The following is a 24,352-nucleotide window of genomic DNA, read 5'->3' as shown; positions in this document are numbered from 1 at the left end:
TAGCATTTGCCACAGAGTAAATTCTGTAGGTCTACCTTCAAAATATATGTAAAATCTAACTAGATTGCACTATGTCTGTGATTATCGCTGTGGTCCAAGCTACCATCATCTCTCACCTGGGTTTTTGTAATAGCATCCTAATTGGATCTCCCCATTTCCTTCCTTGCTGTCTTCAGTCTATTTCCATCCCAACAGCAAGAGTGACCCTGTAAAAATGTAAGTCAGATCATGCAACTCCTCTTTAATGAGTTTCTGTCTCAGTAACATCAAAGCCTTTATAAATGGCCTATGAATTCTGCATCAGGGTCAGTAAACTTTTTTTATAAAGAGCCATATAATAAATATTTTGGGGTTTATGGGCGATACAGTCTTTTACAACTATTCAGCTCTGCTGTTGTAGCAAGAAAGCAACCACAGACAGTAAAACTTCAAAAAAAAATTTAAAGGCAGTTCAGTCCTTGGGCTGTAGTTTGCTTATCCCTGTTGTAGATGATCTGATCCATCATTATGTCTTATCTCATTTCTTTCTTTCCTCTCACTCACTTTGCTTCAGCTGAGCTAGCCTCCTTGTTTTTCCTTGACCTTGCCAGTCATACTTTCAACTCAGGACCTTTGTATTTATAGTTTCTTTGCCTAGAACACTTTTCTGTATATCTGTCTTTTAAAACTTCTCAGGCTTTCTTTAGCCCCCCTAAAATTGCAACCATTTCCCTTACCTCACAGACATTTTCCTGCTGTATTTTTCTTCTTAAAACTCATCACCATCTAGGGCGCCTGGGTGGCTCAGTTGGTTGAGCGGCTGCCTTCGGCTCAGGTCGTGATCCCAGTGTCCTGGGATCGAGTCCCACATCGGGCTCCCGGCTCAGTGGGGAGCCTGCTTCTCCCTCTGACCCTATCCCCTCTCATGCTGTTTCTCTCTCTCTGTCAAATAAATAAATAAACAAAATCTTTAAAAAAAAAAAACAAACAAAAAAACTCATCACCATCTAATATGCTATATTCTATACTTATCTTGATTTACTGTCTTTGTTTTCTCTAGAATATAATTTCCATGAGGGTAAAGGTGTTTTACTATTGTTTCACTGCTGTATTCCTAGAGCCTATAGTAGTCTTTCATATAGGTGCTCAAAAAATACGTGGTATATGAATGCAGTCAAGGGTTTGGAGCATGGAGGACAGGAGTGCTCCATCACATGGGTAGCCCTAGTGCATTCTAGATCGTGAACATAGGTATTTAAGCCCTTAAGATATTGGCAGATATGGTCACTAGGGGTTAAAGACAGCAGCTGGAACAGAGAAGTGGCAAAATAGCAAATATCAGCTCTTAGACCTGAGACACTTTCCTTCTGGGTACTTCTAGAAAGTCTCAGAAGAGGGAGAGCTGGGCGCCTGGGTGGCTCAGTTGGTTAAGCGACTGCCTTCGGCTCAGGTCATGATCCTGGAGTCCCTGGATCGAGTCCCGCATCGGGCTCCCTGCTCGGCAGGGAGTCTGCTTCTCCCTCTGACCCTCCCCCCTCTCATGTACTCGCTCTCTCTCATTCTCTCTCTCTCAAATAAATAAAATCTTAAAAAAAAAAAATTGTAAAAAAATAAAAAAAAAAAGAAGAGGGAGAGCTGACTTTGGTCACTAGGCAAAGGTAAGTGTTATTGATTCAGTAGAGTAGACACACAACCTGTAAAAGTGATCTCACCTAGGACACCCCCACCCCAGGGTGGGTGAGTCATAGGGGTATTCTATTACGGTATTTGCTAATATATTATAGAATTTGTTAATGTGGATAAAAGGATCAAGGTCATTCTAGGTAGAGAAATAGTGTGAACATAAAAGGTATAGGTAGATAAGTGCAGAGCACATTTAGAGGCAATTAAGTCAATTTAGGTGAGTCAGATATTTTGTATAAAGGAGTAGAGGAAGATAGTGAAAGATAATTTGAGGCTAGATTATAAAGGGTCTTGAATGCTCAGCTGAATCCTTTTTGCTTTCTTTTTTTTTTTTTTCTTTTTTAATAGAATAATGGGAGTAGGGAAGTGACTTGGTCAAGGTGTTAACTCTAATAGTTTGGCAGTAGTGTGCAGGGAAGAATTATAGGAGGCTTTAAGCAGTGAGTGTTAAAACTTTAAGCTGTAACAAAAGTCCAGGCACTATGGGCCTGAATTAGGATAAATACATTGGGCATAGAAAGTAAAGGGTGTCTCTGTTAGCTATTATGAGGAAGAATCAATGAGACTGGTTGGCTGACTGCATGTGGAAAATGAATAGAAAAGATTTGAGGATGCCTGATTTATTTAATTTACATGCCTGGGAAAATGTAAGGCACCATCCCTTTTTTATCCCTGGATGGGTGCATCTGACTTGCACTTTTATTTATTTATTTTTTTAAAGATTTTATTTATTTATTTGACAGAGAGAGAGAAGAGAGCGCACAAGCAGGGGGAGCGACAGGGAGGCAGAGGGAGAGGGAGAAGCAGACTCCCCACTGAGCAGGGAGCCTGATGCAGGGAGCCTGATGTAGGGAGCAGGGAGCCTGGGATCATGACCTGAGCAGACACTTAACCAGCTGAGCCACCCAGGTGCCCCGTGACTTTCACTTTTTTTTAATTTAATTTTATTTATTTATTTGACAGAGACACAGTGAGAGAGGGAACACAAGCAGGGGGAGTGGGAGAGGGAGAAGCAGGCTTCCCGCGGAGCAGGGAGCCCGATGTAGGGCTCGATCCCAGGACCCTGGGATCATGACCTGAGCCAAAGGCAGACGCTTAACGACTGAGCCATCCAGGCGCCCCCTGGTGACTTTCACTTTTAAATAAAATGTAGTTACCTTCATGTGTATTATTCTGACATGATTTTGATTTCACTCTAAAAAGCTAATACAATCAAACAAAAAGTGAAGTTTTAAAGTGAAATTATTGTTTCCTCATCAGTAGAGGTTTTGTTAACTAGTCAGTTAAGAAAGAAAGAAAAGCTAATCATTTCTAGGCTGGATATTACTTGTTAGCCTTAAAACTTACTGCTTGTTTTTTAAAAGCAGGCACAAAATTTGAAAAATAATGTTATTATTGGGACGTTTATCTGAATAATATAGGATGCATGGGAAGAGAGATGCCATCAGGAAAGTACCAGGGAGCCAGCTGATGGGAGTGTTGGAAGCTCAGAATCTGTGGATTTGCTCTTTTTCTCTTTCTTTCTTTCTTTCTTTCTTTTTCTTTCTTTTCTAAACATTTTGTTGAGAACACTTAACATGAGAGCTACCTTCTTAAAATTTTGAGTGTACAGTGCAGTATTGTTGACTAGAGGTACAATGTTATACAACAGATCTTTAGAACTTCTTCATTGTGCTTAACTGAAATTTAATGCCCATTCATTAGTAACTCCCTATTTCCCCCTCCCCCATCCCCTGGATAACTACCATTCCAATTTTTGATTCTATGAATTTAATTATTTTAAATACCTCCTATAAATGGAATCATGTAATATTTGTCTTTCTGTGACTGGCTTATTTTACTTGGCATAATGTCCTTAAGAGTCATCCATGTTGTCATATATCGTAGAATTTATTTTTTAAGGCTGAATCATATTCTGTCAAATGTATATACTACAATTTCTTTAACAATTGATCCATCAGTGGACATTTAAGTTGTTCACACATCTTGGCTATTGTAATAGGGGTGCAATGAACATGGGAGTGCTAATATTAATATCTCTTTCAGAGCCTGCTTTCAGTTCCTTTGAATAAATATTCTGGCATGAGGCTGGATTGCTAGATCATATGGTAGCTCTATTTTTAATATTTTGAGGTACCTCCATACTATTTTCATAGTATTTGCATTCCCATAAATACTATACAAGGGCTCCAATTTCTCCACGTTTTCCCCAATATTTATCTTGTCTTTTTTTGATAATAGCCATCCTGACAGGTGTGAGGTGATTTTTAGTGTGGTTTTGATATGCGTTTACCTGATGATTAGTGAAATTGAACATTTTTTCACATATCTGTTAGCCATTTATATTTTCTTCTTTGGAGAAATGTCTGTCAAGTTCTTAGCCCATTTTTTATTTGTGTTACTAGTGTTTTTAATAGTTTTAGGAAAGCCTTATATACTTTGGAATTAACCATCAGGTATATGCTTTGCACATGTTTTCTGCCATCCCATGGGTTGGCTTTTCATTCTGTTGATAGCTTCCTTAGCTGTGCGGAAGCATTTTAGTTTGATGTAGTCCCTTTGTCTATTTTTCTTTTATTGCTTGTGCTTTTGGTGTAATATCAAAGAAATCATTGCCAAGATCAGTGTCATGAAGCTTTTCTCTTTTAGGAGTTTTACAATTTTAGGTCTTGTATTTAAGTCTTTAATCCATTTTAAGTTGATTTCTGTGTATGATGTAAGATAAGGGTCCAATTTCATTCTTTTATATGGATATCATTTTCCCAGCACTGTTGGTTGCAGAGACTCTTCTTTCCCCATTGTGTATTCTTGACACCCTTGTCAGACATCAGTTGACCATATATGCATGGATTTATTCCTGGGCTCTCTATTCTTTTCCATTGGCCTTTATATCTATCTTTTTGCCAGTACCATACTGTTTTTGCTTACTGTAACTTTGTAATATATTTTGAAACTAGGAAGTATGATGCCTCCAGTTTTGTTCTTTATCTCTGGATTGATTTGGCTATTTGTGGTCTAAAACTCCTTCCATGAGTTTTAGAATTGTGTTTTTCTATTTCTGCAAAGAATGTCATTAGGATGTTTGGTAGGAATTGCATTGAATTTGTAGATCGCTTTGGCTAATATGGACATCTTAACAATATTAAATCTTCTGATCTATGAACACAGGATGCCTTCTCATTTGTCATCTTTGATTTCTTTCATCAGTGTTTTGTAGTTTTTAGTGTACAAGTCTTTCACCTCTTTAAATTTATTGCTAAGTATTTTATTCTTTTTTGGTGCTATTGTAAATGGGATTGTTTTTCTAATTTTTTTTTCAGATAGCTCATTGTTAGTGTATAGAAACATAGCTGTTTTTTGTATCTTGATTTTGTATCCTGCAACTTTACTGAATTTCTAACGGTTTTTTGATGGAGTCTTCAGGGTTTTCTATATAGATGATCATGTCATCTACAAACAGGGACAATTTTACTTCTTCCTTTCTGATTTGGATGCCTTTTATTTCTTTCTCTTGCCTAATTGCTTTAGCTAGGACTTTCAATTTTATGATGAATATAAGTGGCAAGAATAGGCATCCATGTCTTGTTCTTGATCTTTTTTCTTTAAAAAAAGCTTTTCAGTTTTTTTTTTTTTTTGATGGTTGCAATGGGATAAAAGCCAAAAAGATGGCTTTTTATTGTGTTGAGTTATTTTCCTTCTATTCATATTTTATTGAGTTTTTAATCATGAAAGGGTATTAAGTTTTGTCAAATGCTTTTTCTGCACCCATTAAGACAATCATGTGACTTTTATCCTTTATTTTGTTAATATAGTGTATCACATTAATTGAAATGCATATGTTGAGCCATTCCTTCACCCTAGAGATAAATCCTGTTGGTGTATGATCTGTTTAATACGTTGTTGGATTCAGTTTCTAGTGTTCTGTTGAGGATTTTTGTATCTATATGCATCAGGGATTTGGCCTGTATTCTTTCCTCACAGTGTTCTTGTCTGGCTTTGGTATCAGGGTAATGCTGGCCTCATAAAATGAGTTTTGAAGTCTTTCTTCTTTCAGTTTTTTGGAAGAGTTTGTGAAGGATCGGTGTTAATTCTTAAATAAATGTTTGGTAGAATTCCTCAGTGAGCCATCTGGTCCTAGGCTTTCTTTGTTGAAAGGTTTTTGATTTTTGATTCAGTCTCTATACTAGTTGTAATTCTGTTCAGACTTTTTCTTTCTTCATGATTGAGTTTTGGTAGGTTGTATATTTCTAGGAATTGAACCCTCTCGGTTATCCTGTTTGTTGGCATATAATTGTTCATATAGTCTCTCATGATTCTTTTTATTTCTGTGGCATTAGTTGTAATATCACTTCATTTTTAATTTTATTTGGGTCTTTTTTTTTTTCTTATTCTAGCTAAAGGTTTGTCAATTTTGTTTCTTTTCAAAAAAACCAAGTCTTAGTTTTGTTTTTTTTCTGCTCTTTTTCTATTTTCTGTTTCATTTATTTCTGCTCTGCTCTAATCTTTATTTCCTTCCTTCTACTAACTTTAACCTTAGTTTGTTGTTTTTCTAGCTCCTTGAGATGTATAGTTAGGTTGTTTGCTTGACATCTTTCTTTTTTAATGTAGGCATTGTTGCTATGGATAAACTACTTTTTGTACTACAGCGCATAAGTTTTGGTATGTTGTGTTTTCCTTTATCTCAAGGTATTTTCTAATATTCTTTTTGTTTCTTTGATTCAGTGGTTGTTCAAGAGTGTGTTATTTAATTTCTACATACTGTGAATTTTCCACTTCCTGTTGATTTCTAGATTCATTCCATTGTGGTCAGAAAAAATTCCTTGGTATGTTTCAGTCTGCTTAAATTTGTTAAGACTTGTTTTGTCTTAACACTTGGTCTATCCTGGAGAAAGATCTGTGTGAGTTTGAGAAGAATATGTATTCTGCTGCTGTTGGGTGGATCGTTCTGTATTTGTCTGTTAGGTCTGTTTGGTCTGTAGTATTGTTCAAGTCCTCTATTTCCTTATTAATCTTCTGTCTGGATTTTCTATCCATTACTGGTCTTGATCTGAAAAGAGAACAACTAGAGAACCATGTGGGGGATGGATTTGCATTTCAGAAGAGATAGTTGAGGTAGCTTCATTTAGAAGTATGAGCAAGTTTGGAAAATAAAAATCTCATGAAAAAATTAATAGGTAAGGTGTTCTATTCAGTGAGAATAAAGAGGAAAAGCTGAAATGAGATGTTGTTATAAAGCAATAGCAGCTTGATTTGCACTTAACTTTTTCTGTAAAGTTAAATATGGGTGAAAGTAATGGTTGCCTCGGAGTTCCAAGACGAAAGAGCTTATCAGAAAGGCTGATCTGAAGGGTTTTCTGTAAACAGTATTGAGACAGTAATCTGGAGGCAGTTATTAAATGCTTCTCAGGTTCAAAAGGTATTTTCAGAGGAAGTAGCCTTAGAACTGGTTTTTTTTTTTTTAATTTTTTTTTAAGAGAGGGAACACAAGCAGGGGGAGTGGGAGAGGGAGAAGCAGGCTTCCCGCTGAGCAGGGAGCCCGATGCGGGGCTCGATCCCAGGACCCTGGGATCGTGACCTGAGCCGAAGGCAGACGCTTAACGACTGAGCCACCCAGGTGCCCCTAGAAGTGGTTTTTGAGAAGGACGTTGAGCAGAGACATTCAAAAGCACATACAAAGCCAAAGAGTCCTCAGAGGTCAGGGAAAGCTGGTGTAGGAAAATAGAAAATGAGGCTGGAAAGGTGCTTGGGTCTAGATTCTAAAGGACCTTGTATACCTTATATGGGAGTGTGGACTTCTTGCCATGTGGCCAAAGGAAATAAAATAAGTAGTTTCATGTTGGAGGAGGTAATTAAGAGGATGTGACCGCCGGTTGACCCTTGAGCTGGACCCTGGGCAATTTGTAGCTCCTCAGCGCACCCCTCCCATTCCTCCGCCTCTGCCCCAGTGCCTGCTCTGTCTACCATTCCCACAGTGGGAGCTGTTCCAAGGACATAGCCCTGAGAGAGTAAAGTGTTGTTGAGACCATCTGGACATTGTGCGAGACAACCCAGTTAAGGCCTTATATAGACATTTAAAATTCAGGAGGGTGGGTGCAGAGATCTACTTATCTTGCAGCCAGCCAAGACCTCATAAGCCTCATAAGTTCCCTTGCTTATTAAAACCACCACCTACCAGTCTGGAGTGGTTGGCCTCTTTTCTTTGGTCTCTTCTGCCTTCTACCTACAGGGGCCAGTTTCAGATTAACCAAGGAAGCCCCTAAGGAGGTTGTGAACAAACATTTCATTAGGAGACTAACAAAATAAGATAATTCTCATTGCAGTTGGAGGGTGGGCCAAATTATGTTTAGTGGTTGTGTAATACAAGTAGCTGGTTCAGTAATCAAGGCAGTTGCACAGAGCATGGAGAAGAGGGTCTAGAGAAGAAAAACATTTCTGATAAGACAAGGTTAATCCAATCTTGGAAATAATCTTTCTTGTTTTAAGGACCACAAAGAGTATCTACAGTCTCCCTTTGAAAGTTATGTAAAAATTAACTTTATGTTTTTAAATTTTTATATAAATCATATCTTTATGGGGTCAAAAACCAAAAAGTATGAAAAGGTAGAGTGAAAAAAATTACTCTCATTTTTGTCTCTTACCTACCTAGTCCCTGTAAGTTTCCTCTCCCATAGGTGAAGTTACTATTACTAATTTCTTTGCAATCTTCAGGAAAAGTAATTATGTATACTCTATTTCAAAAAATGAATATAAAATAAGAGATATTTAAGCTGATTAAAAGTAGGGATAAGAGATATTAAATTCAGAATTGTGCTGAATAACTTTTACCAAGATAGAATTCTTTTTAAAAGTCTGAGTCTGCTTAGCAAGAATCAAATCATATGAATGCTTATGTTAATAGAATGTGATATTCTTTTAATAATAGTAATGATATTATAATGGAAGTAAAGTTTTTTTAAAAGAAATTCAGATGTGAACTTATTAGTATATTTGTGCATATAATTTGTATGAAAGGTTTGATTGCATTCTAGGCCAATATATATATTTTATTACATCTTCTAGAAGGAGTCACCTTTGTTCAGGCAGTCTTAGTAGCACTGCACTTTTTAGTTAATTCTATATCATCTGTGTGCAACCTCCTCTTTCCTGCTATCACAAATTGCCTTCACAATTGAGATTCACTAATTTAATATTGAATGCATTCTCATCTGATCATTTCCTTCATATAGTATATGTCAATGAAGTAGGAAGAGTGGCAAGATATATTTGGCTATTGTCAACCAATTACTTGGTGTGCATGTAATAATATATTTTTTACTGAGGTGTTTTTGCACTGTCATCATACTGACTAGAGTCAGATTCTTACTTGGCACATCCAGATGCTCCAACTTTGTGTGACCTAGATAGAAAACATATGGGGGTATGTGCACGTATTTTTAGCACGTTAAGAGTTCTGCCTTAGGGCAAAATATATGCAAAACTTTAGGAAGTGAAAAGAAAATCTCTGTTTTAGAAAATAATATAGAATTGATGAAATGGTAGAAAAAGCAAACGAACAACTATTTGCTGTAGTAAATACAGTATTTAAAAATTAAGTTTTTTAAAAAATAAAGATCTTTAATTTTTAATTACCACATTTTAAAAAATTTTAATCCATTATTTTGATAATGGGTGCTGTTTTGAAAATGAATTTTAGTTGCCTGAGCAATAGTGAAGATTTAACTTGTTGGCAGATCTCTGTAATCATTTATTGCTGTCCCAACTGTAACTAATTTAGAAAACCCTCCTAAATTACCCCCTTGATCTGATGCAGTAATTGCCTACTGTGAAATAATGTTCTAGAACTATTACCAGTATTTACTTAAAAATGAAATTCCTCATTTAATGATTCTCATGTTTGACAGCATTTTTAGAACCCATTTCTTCAAGTGATCTTTTTACAATTCTGTGCACTAGCTAGCTACTCAGCAGGTTAGGCAGTGAAATAACATCTTTGCATTAATCAGCAGCTAAGATTTATATCTTTAGGCATCACCTGAGGCAACACTCTAATGTAAACTAAGATAATATGATGTTTACATTAGAACTAACCCAGGCTTTATGTCTGTTATCAGTGCAGGAAATTTTGGAATTTTAAAACATTAGTTTTCTTGAAAGTTTTCTTGACTGCTTACTTTAAATATATTTACACGTTTGTATCAGAGATGTAGTATAGCTTTAGAGAGAGAAACTTTTCATGAATAAATTGTTGTTACTCAGCTGTTCCTTGTTTAAAGTAACTTGTGGTATGGTAAGTACGAAACAAGGGCACTTCATTCCCATACAGCAGATTATTCAGAACCTTACCTACTTTCTGTTATTTTGAATATCGTTCCTTAGAACACTAGCTACTAGCTGGCTTAAAATAACAGCTGTAATAACAGAAGCCAGCACTTCTTTGTCTTTTTACACTCATACACAAACACACACACATACATACATACATACATACAAACACACACATAGGAAATACAAAGATTACAGTCTGGCAGTTCCTCGGTAAAGAAAGAGTTACCATATTACCCAGCAATTTCGCTTCTAGGAATATTAAGCAAGAGAAATGGAAACATATTTCACACAAAAACTTGTACATGAATGTTCATAGCAGCATCGTTCATAATAGCCAAAAAGTGGAAATAACCCAAATATACATCATCTAATGAAAGGATAATTCAAAAGTATATCCATACAATGGAATATTACTTAGCCATTTTAAAAAAGGAAGAGGTACTGATACAACATGGATAAGCCTTGAAAATGTTCCATTAGGTAAAAGAAGCCACTCATAAAAGACTATGTATTATATAATTCCATTTATATGAAAAACCTAAAGTAGGCAAATTTATAAAGACAGAAAGTAAATTAGTGATTACTTGGGTGAAGGTGGCAGGGAATGGAGAGTGACTGCTAATGGGTACAGGGTGTCTCTTTGAAATGATAAAATTGTTCTATAATTAGTTGTGATGGTTGCATAACCCTGTGAATATACTAAAAACCATTGACTTGTTTACTTAAAATGGGTGAATTGTATGGTTTATGAATCATATCTCAATAAGACTGTAATATTTGAAAAACAAAGGCTACTTTGGATTTCCTAAAGTAAATGAGTAGACAAAGACTATAATTTCTAACCCATATAGTGGTGTGATAATCAGCAGTCTTAATTTTTAAAAATAAAGAGGTAGTTTTCAACTCCACTGGGGTTACTTTTCTCTAGAAAAATGTATTCTGCAAATGTTCACTCCTTCAACAAATTGTTTATTGGGCCCTATTGGGTACCTGACACTTCTTGATAACCAGGGACTCAGGCACATTCCCGATTGTTATTTTCTTCCTCTCCACATGCCATCACCAAGTCACATCAAGTCTATTTTATATCCTTTAGTTTATCACTGTGCTCTCTTTTCCCTCTTAGCAATATGCTTGGTTCTATTACCTAGTCCAGTGAATCTCAGCCACAGTATTTTTTTTAGATTTATTTATTTATTTGATGGGGGGAGGGGCAGGGGGGGAGAGTGTTAAGCAGACTCCATGCTGAGCACAGACCCCAACCTGGCACTCAGTCTCATGACCCTGAGATCATGACCTGAGCCAAAACCAAGAGTCAGACATTTAACCGACTGTGCCACCCAGGCACCCCTCAGCCACAGTATTAATATTAGTAAATACCAAAGTATGCAAATGTTTTACCTTAAAATAATTAGAGGAATAATCCTGTAATTGTCACTTTCATTGACTTGCATTCCAAGTCAGTGGAAGTGACTTGGAAGTCAAAAAGTGGTAGCAGTTTAGCTAGTGTGCCAGGAAAATTACACAATCCTCGGTGCCTATTGAAAATATTAAAATATTTTGTGAATGTGACCTTCATCCATTTTGCATGTCCTCAGTAAAAGTGAGGATCTTTGAGCTGGATTAATTTAATCACATTTTTAAAAATCCATATTGCTTTAGTTTCAGTTCTCACTAAATCATTCTTATAAAAGATCTTTTTTATAGAAATGTAGTTGACATACAACATTATGTAAATTTAAGGTATATAACATGTTAATTTGATACATTTATATATTGTAATATGATTGCCATTGTAGCAATAATTAGCATCTGTATCATATTATATAATTATCATTTCTTTTTAGTGATTGGGATAATTAGGTTCTAGTCTCTTTGCAAGTTTGATGATTATTATACAATACTATTGTTAATTATTTGCTATATTGTGCATTAGATCTCTAGGACTTATTTACTACTTGTTGCAAATTTGTACCTTTAAACAACATCTGTCCTATCTCCCCACCTCCTATTCCCTAATAACTATCATTTTATTCTCTGGTTTCTACGAGTTTGGTTTTAGATTCCACATATGAATATCATATAGTATTTGTCTTTCTCTATCTGATTCTCTCACTTAGCATAATGTCCTTAAAGTCCACAGATCTCTTTCTGACATCCATATCTGATCAAGCATTTTCCCAATTAGATTTCTTTCTCTAGTAACTCTGCATTGCAAATAAGATAAACTGTAAACTTCTGTGTGATATGATTGGTCATTCATGATCTTGCTCCTTTCTGTCCAGCTTCATCTCCAGCAACCCATATTCTCTATGCTGCCATGCCTTTGCATGTGCCCTTCTGTCTGCCAGCAGTGCCTGTCCCGTGAGTCATGGGTGGCAGCCTCCTTTCAGGTCTCACTGCACATGCAGTCGCTCTGAAGTAGACTTAGGTTTCTACTACAATGCCTCTACTATGTTTTATAATAGCAGTTTTTATAATGCATTATAATTATTTTAGTATCTTGTTTTCCTTTTATATTTTTAGCTCCTAAGAGCCAGTTCCTTATCCTTTTATCTTTGATTTCCCAGCTTTTAGCATGGAATGTGGTATGAAGTAGATGCTCAATAAGTATTTGCTGAATAAGTTCAAAATGAGTGGGACACCTGAGTGGTGCAGTCAGTTAAGCCTCCAACTCTTGGTTTCTGCTCGGGTTGTGATCTCAGGGTGGTGGGATTGAGTGCTGTGTCTGGCCCCGGCCTCAGCACAGAGTCTACTTAAGAGTCTCTCTCCTTGCCTCTCCCCCCGTGCTCTCTTTCTCTCTCTCTAAAAGTAAATAGAGCTTTAAAAAAAATTCAAAATGAGTTCCTCCAAAAATTTTAATTTAGCCCAAGTATTTATATATGTGATAAAATTAAAGATTAAAAATATATTTGTGACTCTGATCCCATATTTCCTGGAGCAGTTCCAATTTTAAATAGTCTAATGTATTGTCCTTTAAGAATAAATGTAGTTACCAAGATATAATTTTTTGTTTAGAAATATAACATTGAGGAGCACCTGGGTGGTGTGTCGATTAAGCATTCAACTCTTGGTTTTGGCTCAGGTCATGATCCTCAGGGTCATGAGATGGAGGCCCACGTTGGGCTCCGTGCTCAGTGTGGAATCTGCTTGGGATTCTCCCTCCCTCTGCCTTTCCTCCTGCTCATTCTCTGTGGTGTCTCTCTCTCTCAAATAAATAAACTTTAAAAAAGGGAGGAAATATACACATTGAACATATACCTCAGTTTTTAATTGTTTACAATTTATTTTTATACTTTGATTTCTTCATGTACTTTATTTTTTCTAATTCAGATCATTTTCAAAGCAATAGATAATAGTGGAAAGGTAAAATTTAGGATGGAACAATACCTGAATTGTTTTTCTAATTGTGTCATTTTGCTGTGCACTTTGGTCCTAATTACTGCATAACTCTATTTATATGAATACTAATGAATGAAAATTAATGGAAATTTAGAAATCCTTAGGTATAACGATCTGTATAACAAGATTAAGGTTGGTACTGACAACTGAACTCAAAAATATTCTGACTTTACGATGCTAGGATAGTAGCTCCCAATCTTTTTGGACTTCTATTATTCTGGTGTGGCTTCTTTGATTTGGAGACCCCAATTATTTATTTATTTTAAATGAATAGATTAAAAATAATTTGGTTTGAGAATGCAATAATACCCTCAAGTTGATTAGAGAGTAGAGTGTATCACATGGCTGTGGAGGGTAATCATACATGAAAATGCATTTGTCCCAGAGAATTCTCAGTTAGGGTCTGGTGTTGGCTCTAACTTATTACTGTCTTTGACTAGATGTTAGCAGAATAAAAATAGTAAGTTTGGAGCCAAAAAGACGGGGTATAAATCATGGTTCCATGACCTACTATCTAAGTTTCTTTGGGTAGATCAGTCAGTCTGAGCTTCAATTTCCTCCTCTGTATAATGAGATAATAATACCTATGTGAAAAAGTTGTGAAAATTAACAGTGGTTTCTAAAATAGTAGTGCCAGGTAAGTTCTTCATAAATCATAACTCCTATTTGATTAGTATTAATAAAACCCTGGGAATAGGTAAAAGGTTTTTCTGTTACACTAAATTTCAGGTAATTTGTCTTAATTGAGTAGTTGTTACAGTACCTCTGTTTTCCTAAGCAGGTTTGTCTTTAAGATTCTAAAAACAGAGTGGTTTACAGATGATACACATCAACATGCAGAGTCAGTGCTAATTGCCATGTCCAGAAGGGCACTTCCCTTCACTGCTCTCCCCCAACATGCCATTTAGAGGACAACATGAATCCATTTACTTCACTTTTCATTTTATTATATATAATATTCTTAGTACTTCAAACTGCCTGTAGAAGTTCCTGGTCGTATTAAGGAGCTCATTTGGCCAGAATCCTTTGGTCTAGTCTGGTCTAGTTAGAGTCTCTCTCTCTCTCTCACCTTCTCTACAATCAGATATTTAAATCACTGTCTTTTCACTCACAACAAATACAACTTTTGTACATTACAGGGGAAAAATAGAAAGGAACTTCCTTAACCTCTAGCCATTGAATCTACAAACCTACTTATCTTTCTTCACTGCTTCCAGTTCAAGTGTGTCATATTAAGACCCACCCTTGACCCACACCTGCCTCTAGTTATTGCTCGATCTGCTTTCACTTTACAGTGAAACTTTCTGAAATGCTATCTATGTTCATTTTTTTTATGTTCTCTGTATAATCACTATTCAGTAATTGAAATTTGGCTTCGTTTACTCTCCTTCCCTAGAACTGCTCACACTCTTCTGATTGCTAAATCCTGTGGCGATATCTCTGTTCCTACCTTGGTCTCTTGACATTGGTCTTGTATGACTACTTTCCTCTTAAAAAATTTTCTTGTTCTGTGTACCATACTATCCTATAGCTTTACCTGCCTCTGTGTCCACTGCTTTTCAGCCTCTTCTTCCTCCAAGTCCCTTGAATGTTGATGTTTTCTCCTATGTCCTTTACAAATTTTTCTCAGGATTTAGGAGGTGCCAGGTGAATATTTGTTAATGAACAAATTATGTCTGTGTTTCTTAAGAGATTCACTATAATTGGACCTTGTTAACTGAACAAATTGCAATATATCATACCTGATGGTGCACTTCACAAACTTTGGTCCAGTCTTTCTGGACCATGATTCTCTTGAACTACCCTACTACATATTTCCGGTGAAAAAAATCCAAGCACATCATTTAGCTTTTTTATGACTATGAGGTTCAGTTAGCTTTTTTAAGTGGTCTGTATGTACACGGTAATTGCAAAGATAATTTTAAAGAGCATGCATTATCCCAAATTTTTACACCAGTTTGACTATTTATAGAAATCTTATAGCTTTTAGTTGTCCATCCTCAATAAAATAGTAATACCTTACTGGGAATAACAATTTAATTTAAATATACTCTGAGGTATATATAAAGTTTAGGATTAGGCACTGTCCTATGTGTTTGCCTACATTGTATATTTTCATCTTTCATCAACTCTGGGAGATAAATATTCTTAGTCATCTTGTAGAGAGGAGAAAACTGAGGTTAGGGTAAGTTAAATAGATTTTATACCATAACATATACAGTTGATAAAATTTAGAACCAGAGTTCTGACTTTATGGCCCATGCATCTCTTCTAAATGATACTGAAATTATAAGCTGGGGATGAATGCTAAATACAGAAATAAATGGGGTAAGTATTTGAGTTTAGTAAATCTAAATTGTGTTAAAAGTTGTCTGTGTCTTTTTGTTCCTAGGCAGTTATTTGGCAGAAAAGTAGAGTATCTGATCATAAGATGGCTCTCATGTCTGTTCTGGGGACTGCCGTTATGGGCAATATGGAATCCTTTCAGTATCACTCTGAAGAGTCTCAGGTATACAACAAAATGTTCTTAAATAATTCTGGTTTACCAATGAAACTGTCAAAGTATTTTTCTCTTGGGGTTTGGGGTGGCAAGAATTTTTTCTTGTAACATTTTAATTATATGTATAGGGTAAAAAAAGAAAATACATTTACAGCTTATATTAATCCTCTCTCCCCACCCCTACTTCCTGTTTTTTCTATTTGTTTTTAATTTTAAACATTGTGGTTACATTATTTTTTTATAATGATTTTCAAAAAAGGATCTTATCTATTTACTTTTTATGAAAGAAGAAGAGTTGGGGCACCTGGGTGGCTCAGTTGGTTAAGCATCCTACTCTTGATTTCAGCTCAGCTCATGATCTCAGGGTCGTGAGATTGAGCCCCACCTTGGGCTCTGCACTTAGCAGGGAGTCTGCTTGAGATTCTCTCCCTCTCCCTCTGCTCTTCCACCCAGTCTTGCTCGCTCTCTCTCAAATAAATAAATCTTTTTAAAAAAATGTTAAAAAGATAAAGAAGAGTTGAGCTTTCTTACCTTTGTTTTCCCTTTACCATTCTAAATATGTACTCCAGCTTCCTTTTCTTGATCTCTCAGCTTCTGTGCTTCTTGAGTTCCTGTAATGCTAGATGAGGTTATGAATTATGAACACTCACACTCTTTTACTTGCTCTTGCCTCTCTCAATCATGTCAGCTCTACTTTTATGTTATCAAGCTTAATAACTTGTCGTCTTTTGCAACCATTTTTAAGTCTCCATCTTTTGTTTGAAAATTGATTCTAAAAGTTGAAAACTTATTTGGAGTATACTGTATGACTAAAAATAATTTTCAATGCAAAGCCAAGTATTGTGCTAGGATTACATTTCCTAAAAATCCATGTTATGTGTCCATTTTATACAAATGAGAATATTTCTATTGTCCCAATTAAATGGAATCTTCTTTCTTTTTCTCCTATCACCAGCTCAAAATTTGCTTATATATGGACTTACATAGGTTTTGCTTTTTCTGGGTTTTCCAAGGTTTGGGTTTTGTTTTTTTTTTTTTTTTCTTTTTTCAAGTGAAGAAATTTTCTTCATCATGTCAGCAATTAAATCCAGCTCTTTTATTTATTCTAGCTATAGCTGGTAATTTATTCTATTCCACTTTTTTTAAAGCATTAGATTTAGAACCTAATTTCTTATTTGGACTGATTGCCTGTCAGGTGTTCTACACAGCTCCCATCCTGGAATTTTTTTCATAGGGATACTAGTTGTTTCCATTATTTCACATATCCCATGCCTTCCTCTTTCTTAGTATTAATTCTCATTTTTTTCATGTACATCTTTAGTTAACTACCACAGAAAGGGGACATGAGAGGTAGACTTTTATGTACGAGAATGACTTTATTTTGCACTTTGACTTGTTGACTTTCTCTCTCTAGTCTGGTAGATCTACAATTCTAGATTGAAAATAATTTTTCAGAACTTTGAAGACATTGAGTACCTTTGACCGTCCATTGTTGCTGATGGGAAGATGAATTCATTCTAGTTCTTTCTTTCTAGCTGATAAGTATTTTTCTTTCTGAATGTTCTTAGGATCTTTCCTTGGTCTCTGTTCTTCAGTTTTTCAAGAATGTCTCTAGATGTGTGTCTTTTATTACTCATTTGCTTATTATGCTGAGCACTTGTGAGACCTTTTGAATCTGAAAATTTGTTTCTTTTTCAGCTCTGGGTTATGTACTTCCATCTGTCATAACTTTGATCATTTTTCTCTTTTAATGAAACTCATTATTGTTGGTTTAGGACCTTATGTTATTTCTCTCTTACTGTTTTTCTCAATTTTGTATCTTTTCCTTTTTCTCTAAGTTTTTAGAGATGTCTGACTCTCTTTTATCCCTTCTGGATTTTTTTGAACGTTTTATGTTTAATTTCCAAGAGCATTTTTTAATTTTTTTAGAGAGAGAGAACAAGGGTGGTGGGGAGGGCGGAGGGAGAGAGAGAGAAAGAATCCCAAGCAGGCTCTATGCCCAGCACGGAGCCTGATGTGGGGCTTGATCCCATGACCCTGAGATCATGGCCCGAGCAAAAATCAAGAGTCAGACTCAACCAACTGACTGAGCCACTCAGGCACCCCTCCAAGAGAGTTTTCAAATTTTACTGCTTTTTTACAACTTCATATTGTTGTCTTATGGATACAAAATCTTGAATCTCTCTAGAGATATTAAGTTTTATTTCTATTTTTAAATTATTTGTTCCTTAAATTATCTCTTTTTTAGGAGGTCAGTTTTGTTTTGCTTTTCAGGTCTTTTTCCTCCAAGCCATCTTTTTCTGTGAATGGAAGTCTAATTGGGAATTCAGTGTTTGTGCTTGGACTTACTGAGTGTCAGGCTTCACTTGAGTATTAATTTTTTTTTTTTTTTTTTTTTTATTCATTTGCGAGAGAGACAGAGAGAGAACAAGCAGAGGGAGAGGGAGAAGCAGGCTCCCTGCTGAGCAAGGAGCCCGATGCGGGACTCGATCCCAGGACCCTGGGATCATGACCTGAGCCGAAGGCAGACGCTTAACCATCTGAGCCACCCAGGCGCCCCACTTGAGTATTAATTAATCAAAATCCTGGTCCTGTTCCCACAGTCTGGGGAATCACAGGTGCCATCATGGGGTGGGGGCTTAGCACACTGCACCCATACTCACTGCTCTAGTTCTCAGGAAATTCATTTCATCTCTTTCCCCCCCCCCCCCCCAACCCCGTTCCTTCCCTTCCTCTTTTTCTTTTTTTCTTCCTCGCACAAAATTAGATAATTGCAATTGGTTCATGACAGATTATCCTTATTCAGTTTCTTAATAGAAGAGTCTATAGTTTTTGCTTGTCTGCACATTTTAAGCCTGAAGGCTCTCTGTTCTGCTGGACAGTTGGTTTCTCTCTTCTTCTTTTTTTTTTTTTCTTAAAGATTTTTATTTATTCATTTGAGACACAGAGATAGAGAGAGCATGAATAGGGGGAGAGGCAGAGGGAGAAGCAGGCTCCCGGCTGAGCCAGGAGCCCGATGTGGGGCTCGATCCCAGGACCCTGGGATCATGACCTAAGCAGACGCTTAATCATCTGAGTCACCCAGGGGCCCCTGTTCTTCTCTTCTTTTTTTATAATTTGTTGAAATCTCTTTTCTGCTACTAGTTCTTCTATTCTGCTTACAGTATTAAGTTCTTAATTATTATCATTTTATTAGTCTTGGATGGGAGCTTGTGCTCAGTTGATGTTCTCTCTGCCTGAGGAACAATTCAGGCCAGCCTTAGGGGCCAACTGTAGTGCCGTATAGTGGCACTAGAGTGACATAGGTCCTGTTTTTCAGAGCTCCCTTAATAGTTGTTCAGTAGTTTCAATATACCCTGGTGCCACCTTAGACTGGTTAGGGTGGCTGACTTGGGATAATAAAGGTACTGTCTTGGGACAGTAAATTCCCCCAGGTCCCTTGTGGTTTCATGGGACTTTGTTGCCTACACTGGTAACCCAGGAAGCTTATGACAGGAGATCCAGACTGATATCTCTGGTATTGTGCTCTAGGTATTTTAGCTGTCATAGTTTGGTTTGAAGACCAGCAGCATTGGCATTACCTGTATGCTTGTTAGAAATGAAGGATCTCAGGCCTCATCCCAGACATAGGGAATCAGGATCTGTATTTTAACAAGGCCCCCAGGTGCCCATTCAAGTATGAAAAACACTGATTTAGACCTTGGTCAGTTACAATTTTATGTATGATTGGAATTATCCTGTTAAATCATTTTCCCAATGGGAATTTTTTTCTGTGATCTGTATTGAGATGTGTTGCCAGATCTATGTTTGCCCACTGATTTTTAAATTTTCTCTTGAGATAGAATTGTGTGAGGGCTGCTGGTAATCTATCATAGATTTTGCTATACCTTAATGTGGTTATCCTTGCACAGAGTAATTTAGGAATTTGGAAAGCATGTGTTGCTGAATAGTTCCAGTTCCATGGGTTGTCAGAATGATAAACTTTTGAGTGTGTCTCTAGTGAGAGTGATCATAAAACCAAATCCCTCTTCTGTTTATGTACTGTGTATCTAAATGGGTGTTGTACTTAATGTTGCCAGGAGCTCCCCATCACCACTCCATGCTTTCTGGGCTTGTCAGGAGGGTTGTCCTATATCAGAGTTTCTTTGACCCCTTCTCATTCCTGGCCAAAAGCAATCTTAAGTTGTTTGCCAACTGCTAATAGTTGCCCGATCTCACCTCACTTCTATCCCCATTACATACCTTCAGGCTGTGAAACTTGGCCACCAAGACCCCTTCACTGTACTGGGATGGCAGATGCATTCGTCATTGGGAACCTTGGATATAGAGAATCTTTATATATCTTTTCCCATAATGTTGAGGGTCCCTTTCTTTAACTACAGCCACTTCATGTTGGAGAGTCTCTTAATTATGGATGGTGATCCCAGCTGAATCACTGCTATGATGGCATTTATTAGGAATTTCCCAATGTGGCTTTGTTAGCTTAAGGGAACTCCTCAAATTTTATTTTGTTTCATGTTTGTTTTTTGTTTTGTTTTGTTTTTTTGACATCTATCTTCGCTTGATATTTTTATCTCTGCATTTTTCCATGCCAGGTTCTGGGTAAATTCCTCAATGCTGCCTGATTTTTATTCCTAAAACTGTACATTTCCAGGATTCAGAATTTATTCATTTTCCTATTCTCTTCTAAACTTGTTTATAGCTTACGAGTCTTGAATTTTTTATCATCTGTTTTTTTTAATAATGGATGTAACTTTTCTTTACTCTTTTGAAAGCATGGTACATGTACTAATTTCAAAGTTCTTTTCATATTGCTCTATCATTTCTACTTTCCTGGGAGAATATTCTCTCATTCTCTGCTATTTTATTATTTTTTTTTATTTATTTTTTTTTTTAAAGATTTTATTTATTTATTTGAGACAGAGAGAATGAGAGAGAGAGAGAGAGAGAGAGCACATGAGAGGGGGGAGGGTCAGAGGGAGAAGCAGGCTCCCTGCTGAGCAGGGAGCCCGATGCGGGACTCGATCCAGGGACTCCAGGATCATGACCTGAGCCGAAGCTAGTCGCTTAACCAACTGAGCCACCCAGGCGCCCTCTCTGCTATTTTATATGCTTTGAAATTTTAATTTGCACAGTCATCGTGCATGCAGGTTTATTGTTTTTGTTATTTTGTTTTTACCCACTCCACCTTCTTTCTCCTCGTGGTTTGGCAGATACCACCCCCTCCTGGCCCCAGTTCAAAACCAGGTGCTAATATTAGTAGTTCATGCCTTTCATCCTGCCAAGATTTTATAGACCCCTTTTCCTAGCTGACTTGGCTTAGCTTTATTTTTGGTTTTGGAGTTATCCATGTTCCTTCTTGTGACCCTTGCAAGCAGCTCCATAAACAGTGGTCACAATATTTTTAAGCATTTTTGAGGGGGAGGAAGAGGGCTGTCTCAGCAGCCCATTTCACATGGAAAGACTGATTTTAATCTCTTGCCTTGTATGTGTTTTCTGTTCCTATTTCCACATCAGAATATAATTTCCAACTGACACAGATGGTTTCTTCTTTTAATTGAGATATAGTTGATATATAACATTATATTAGTTTCGGGTGTACAACAAAATGATCTGTTATATATATATATATATTGCAAAATGATCACCACAATAAGTCTAGTTACATCCATCACCACACATAGTTACAAAAACATTTTTTTCTGACACCGCTGGTTTGTAATCCAGGAACAGATAGGGCTTTTGATTTCAGCCAACACTCTCCCTTATGTTTTGCATCCTTAACATCTTTATGTTGTCTTACTTTTAAATGGTTCAGTCTTTTGAGATTTTTGTAAAAATTGATTTTTATCTATCACTGTTATGTATTTGCAGTTGGAATCAGGGAGAAGGGAGTTTCTGCATGAACTTGTCCCACTGTCTTGAGCAGAAGTACTTAAATTATTACTTTAGAAACATAACTCCCTGGTGTTCTTTTTTTTTTTCTTAAAGATTTTATTTATTTGACAGACACAGCGAGAGAGGGAACACAAGCAGAGGGAGGGGGAGAGGGAGAAGCAGGCTTCCCGCCGAGCAGAGAGCCCGATGCGGGGCTCGATCCCAGGACCCTGGGATCATGACCTGAGCCGAAGGCAGCCGCTTAACGACTGAGCCACCCAGGCGCCCCTCCCTGGTGTTCTTGAGGTTTACTGAAAGAGGAAACTACTGTTAGGAGACCAGTCAGGGTTACCTGAGCAGAATCCGAGAGGAGAGGAGATGGGTTTGACAGATTGGGTCGCTGGCAGGGCTCATTATTATGCTAAAGGAATACAGGAGGAGCCAGTTGTATAGCAGGGCAGCGGTGGGGTGAAATATTTTATCAAGTTTTGAATGTGATGAGATTGAGAAGATTTTTGTGATAGCTAGTTAAAAATAGTAAGCGTTTGGGGGTGAAAGAAATGGAGGTTATTTATCTGTATCTTAGTATCACTGGTGTATGTGTATAGATGTGAATGAAATTACTCAGAGAGTAGAGACGAAGAAAAAAGGCTTTGATGATGGAACTCACGGGAACCATCATCATTTATAGGTGGTAAGCAAAGGGAGAGAAATCAGCAAACCAGACTAAAGAGAAAGTGTCAGGAAGGAAGCAGAAAGACCAAAAGAGAAGGCTGAAACAGGGTGATGCTTCCCAAATGAGAGAGTTGTCATCAGTGTCAGGGTCTGCAGAGAATCTTCCCATATATCACCTCAGATTCACTTCTCTGCACGTCCTGCCTTGCAGAAAGTGGTCGTTTTTCTGTTCATAGAGTTGCTGCTATTCTTTTCTTTGTCCTCCAGTTGAGTTCGTAGGTGTTCAGAATGGTTTGATAGCTATCTAGCTGGATTCCTGGGACCAGATGAAATTTAGGTCTCCTACTTCTCCACCATCTTGGATTCTCAAGGGTCTGCAGAGAATCAAATAAGAGAAGGACTGAGTGTCCATTGGAGTCGGTTATTGGAGGTAGTAGAAACCAGATTATAGGGGGTTGGAGATGAAGAGAAGGAGGGAGAGGTCCATAGTTGCAGAGCAATCAGGGGAGAAGAATTTGTTTATATTTTTGCCTTTCATTTTTGTTTTGCTTTCTAGGTTGAGGAATACTTAGGTACAGAATCTTGTATGGTCAAATTTTTTATTTGGTTGCACTGATTTAGTCTCTTTCTTTTTTTTTTTTTTTTTTTTGCACTGATTCGGTCTCTAACAGACGTTCTTTTTCCATAAACTACCCTGATTTTTATTTTTAGAGCATTTTATAAGACTTTGCTTTTTGATTTTACTTTTCCATATAACTTAAGTATACTTTGTTCTTAAGGTTATCCTAAGCCATTTTTAACTCAGTATTTGGAAATGGTAATAATTATTCAGTGGACAACTAAGGTGGTATAAAAGGAAAACACCAGCAATTTTACCAATTTTTCCTCATTTTATTTTTCATTCCTACCTATTTGGGGCAGTTTTGTTTTAAGTCCACAAACCCAGTAAGTCTTTCAGAGACTAAACAGGTGCTTCCTGATGCTCAGCAGTGCTTTAAGAAGGGTCTCATGTTACCTGGTAAATTATACAACCATTTATAAATGCTGTGAAGTTTTACAGTTAATTAAGTAGCATTTTGTAATGGATTATCCAGCTTTATTAATTTATTTTTTAAATTGGCACAGTTTGGCACTGTGACAATAATGCACTTAGTGTTCTAAAATTGGTAATGCATCTCCTTAAACATTTATTTCCAAGGGTAGGGTAGGGATAGCCATAGACATAGATGGCAGCCTACCCACTGTGTTGGTAAAGAGCCTCATGGTTTCTGCTTACCTAAAAATAGCATCTCCACTGACACTCTCACTTTTCTAGACCTAAGCTGAAATTTTACTATTAGTGTTTCTTAACAGGTTAATATAAATACATCTATTTCTAGTAGTTTCAGATAGAGTACAGGCTTAAATTTTAAATAATTTGACCAAGATCACACGGCTAGTAGTGGAGCTAGGATTTAATCATGTCAATCTGACTCCGTCCTGTATTCTTTACAAATCTCTGTATTGTCTTTAGAGGTAAAAAATAGGAGCTTTTTGTTTTTTGGCTTCTATCTCCTCAATCTCTCTCTTCTCTCTGGTATTTTTTTCTAGGATCCTTCATCATTTTCTCCCTCCTTTTCTCATACATTTACAAAATAGAAAAAGAGCATAAAAATAACTGGTTTGATTGTAGAAAAGTTCTCTAAACAAAAATGGAAATAAAGTACTGTAATCGGTGTCAAAGAGTAAAAGGATTTTTAAATGAGAAATGAAAGCCCCATCAGATTGACTCCACAAGATAGAAACAGCCACTTCTTTACAGGAAAAGATGGCTAAAAAGAAAAGGATAAATATCTAAAAGAAAGTCACAATATGAAGAATTTTTAAATGGTAAAAGAAATTTTAAGAAGAAAGAAGATAGGGTTGAACAAA

At 36.7% G+C, this 24,352-nt stretch overlaps 1 protein-coding gene across 4 annotated transcripts in view; it reads left to right on the top strand.

The window, feature by feature from the left end:
* PMS1 (PMS1 homolog 1, mismatch repair system component) overlaps positions 1-24,352 on the top strand; it is an 87,505-nt gene that overhangs the window by 40,972 nt on the left and 22,181 nt on the right. For all 4 annotated transcript variants that reach the window (XM_032406207.1, XM_032406211.1, XM_032406215.1 and 1 more), the window contains one exon: positions 15,782-15,898. In XM_032406207.1, coding sequence (XP_032262098.1) covers positions 15,782-15,898 — 117 coding nt within the window. The remainder of the gene's footprint in view (positions 1-15,781; positions 15,899-24,352) is intronic.

Source organism: Phoca vitulina, unplaced genomic scaffold (genome assembly GCF_004348235.1).
Source record: "Phoca vitulina isolate PV1807 unplaced genomic scaffold, GSC_HSeal_1.0 scaffold1, whole genome shotgun sequence".
Taxonomy (NCBI): domain Eukaryota; kingdom Metazoa; phylum Chordata; class Mammalia; order Carnivora; family Phocidae; genus Phoca; species Phoca vitulina.
This window is presented reverse-complemented; position numbering and strand designations above follow the sequence as displayed.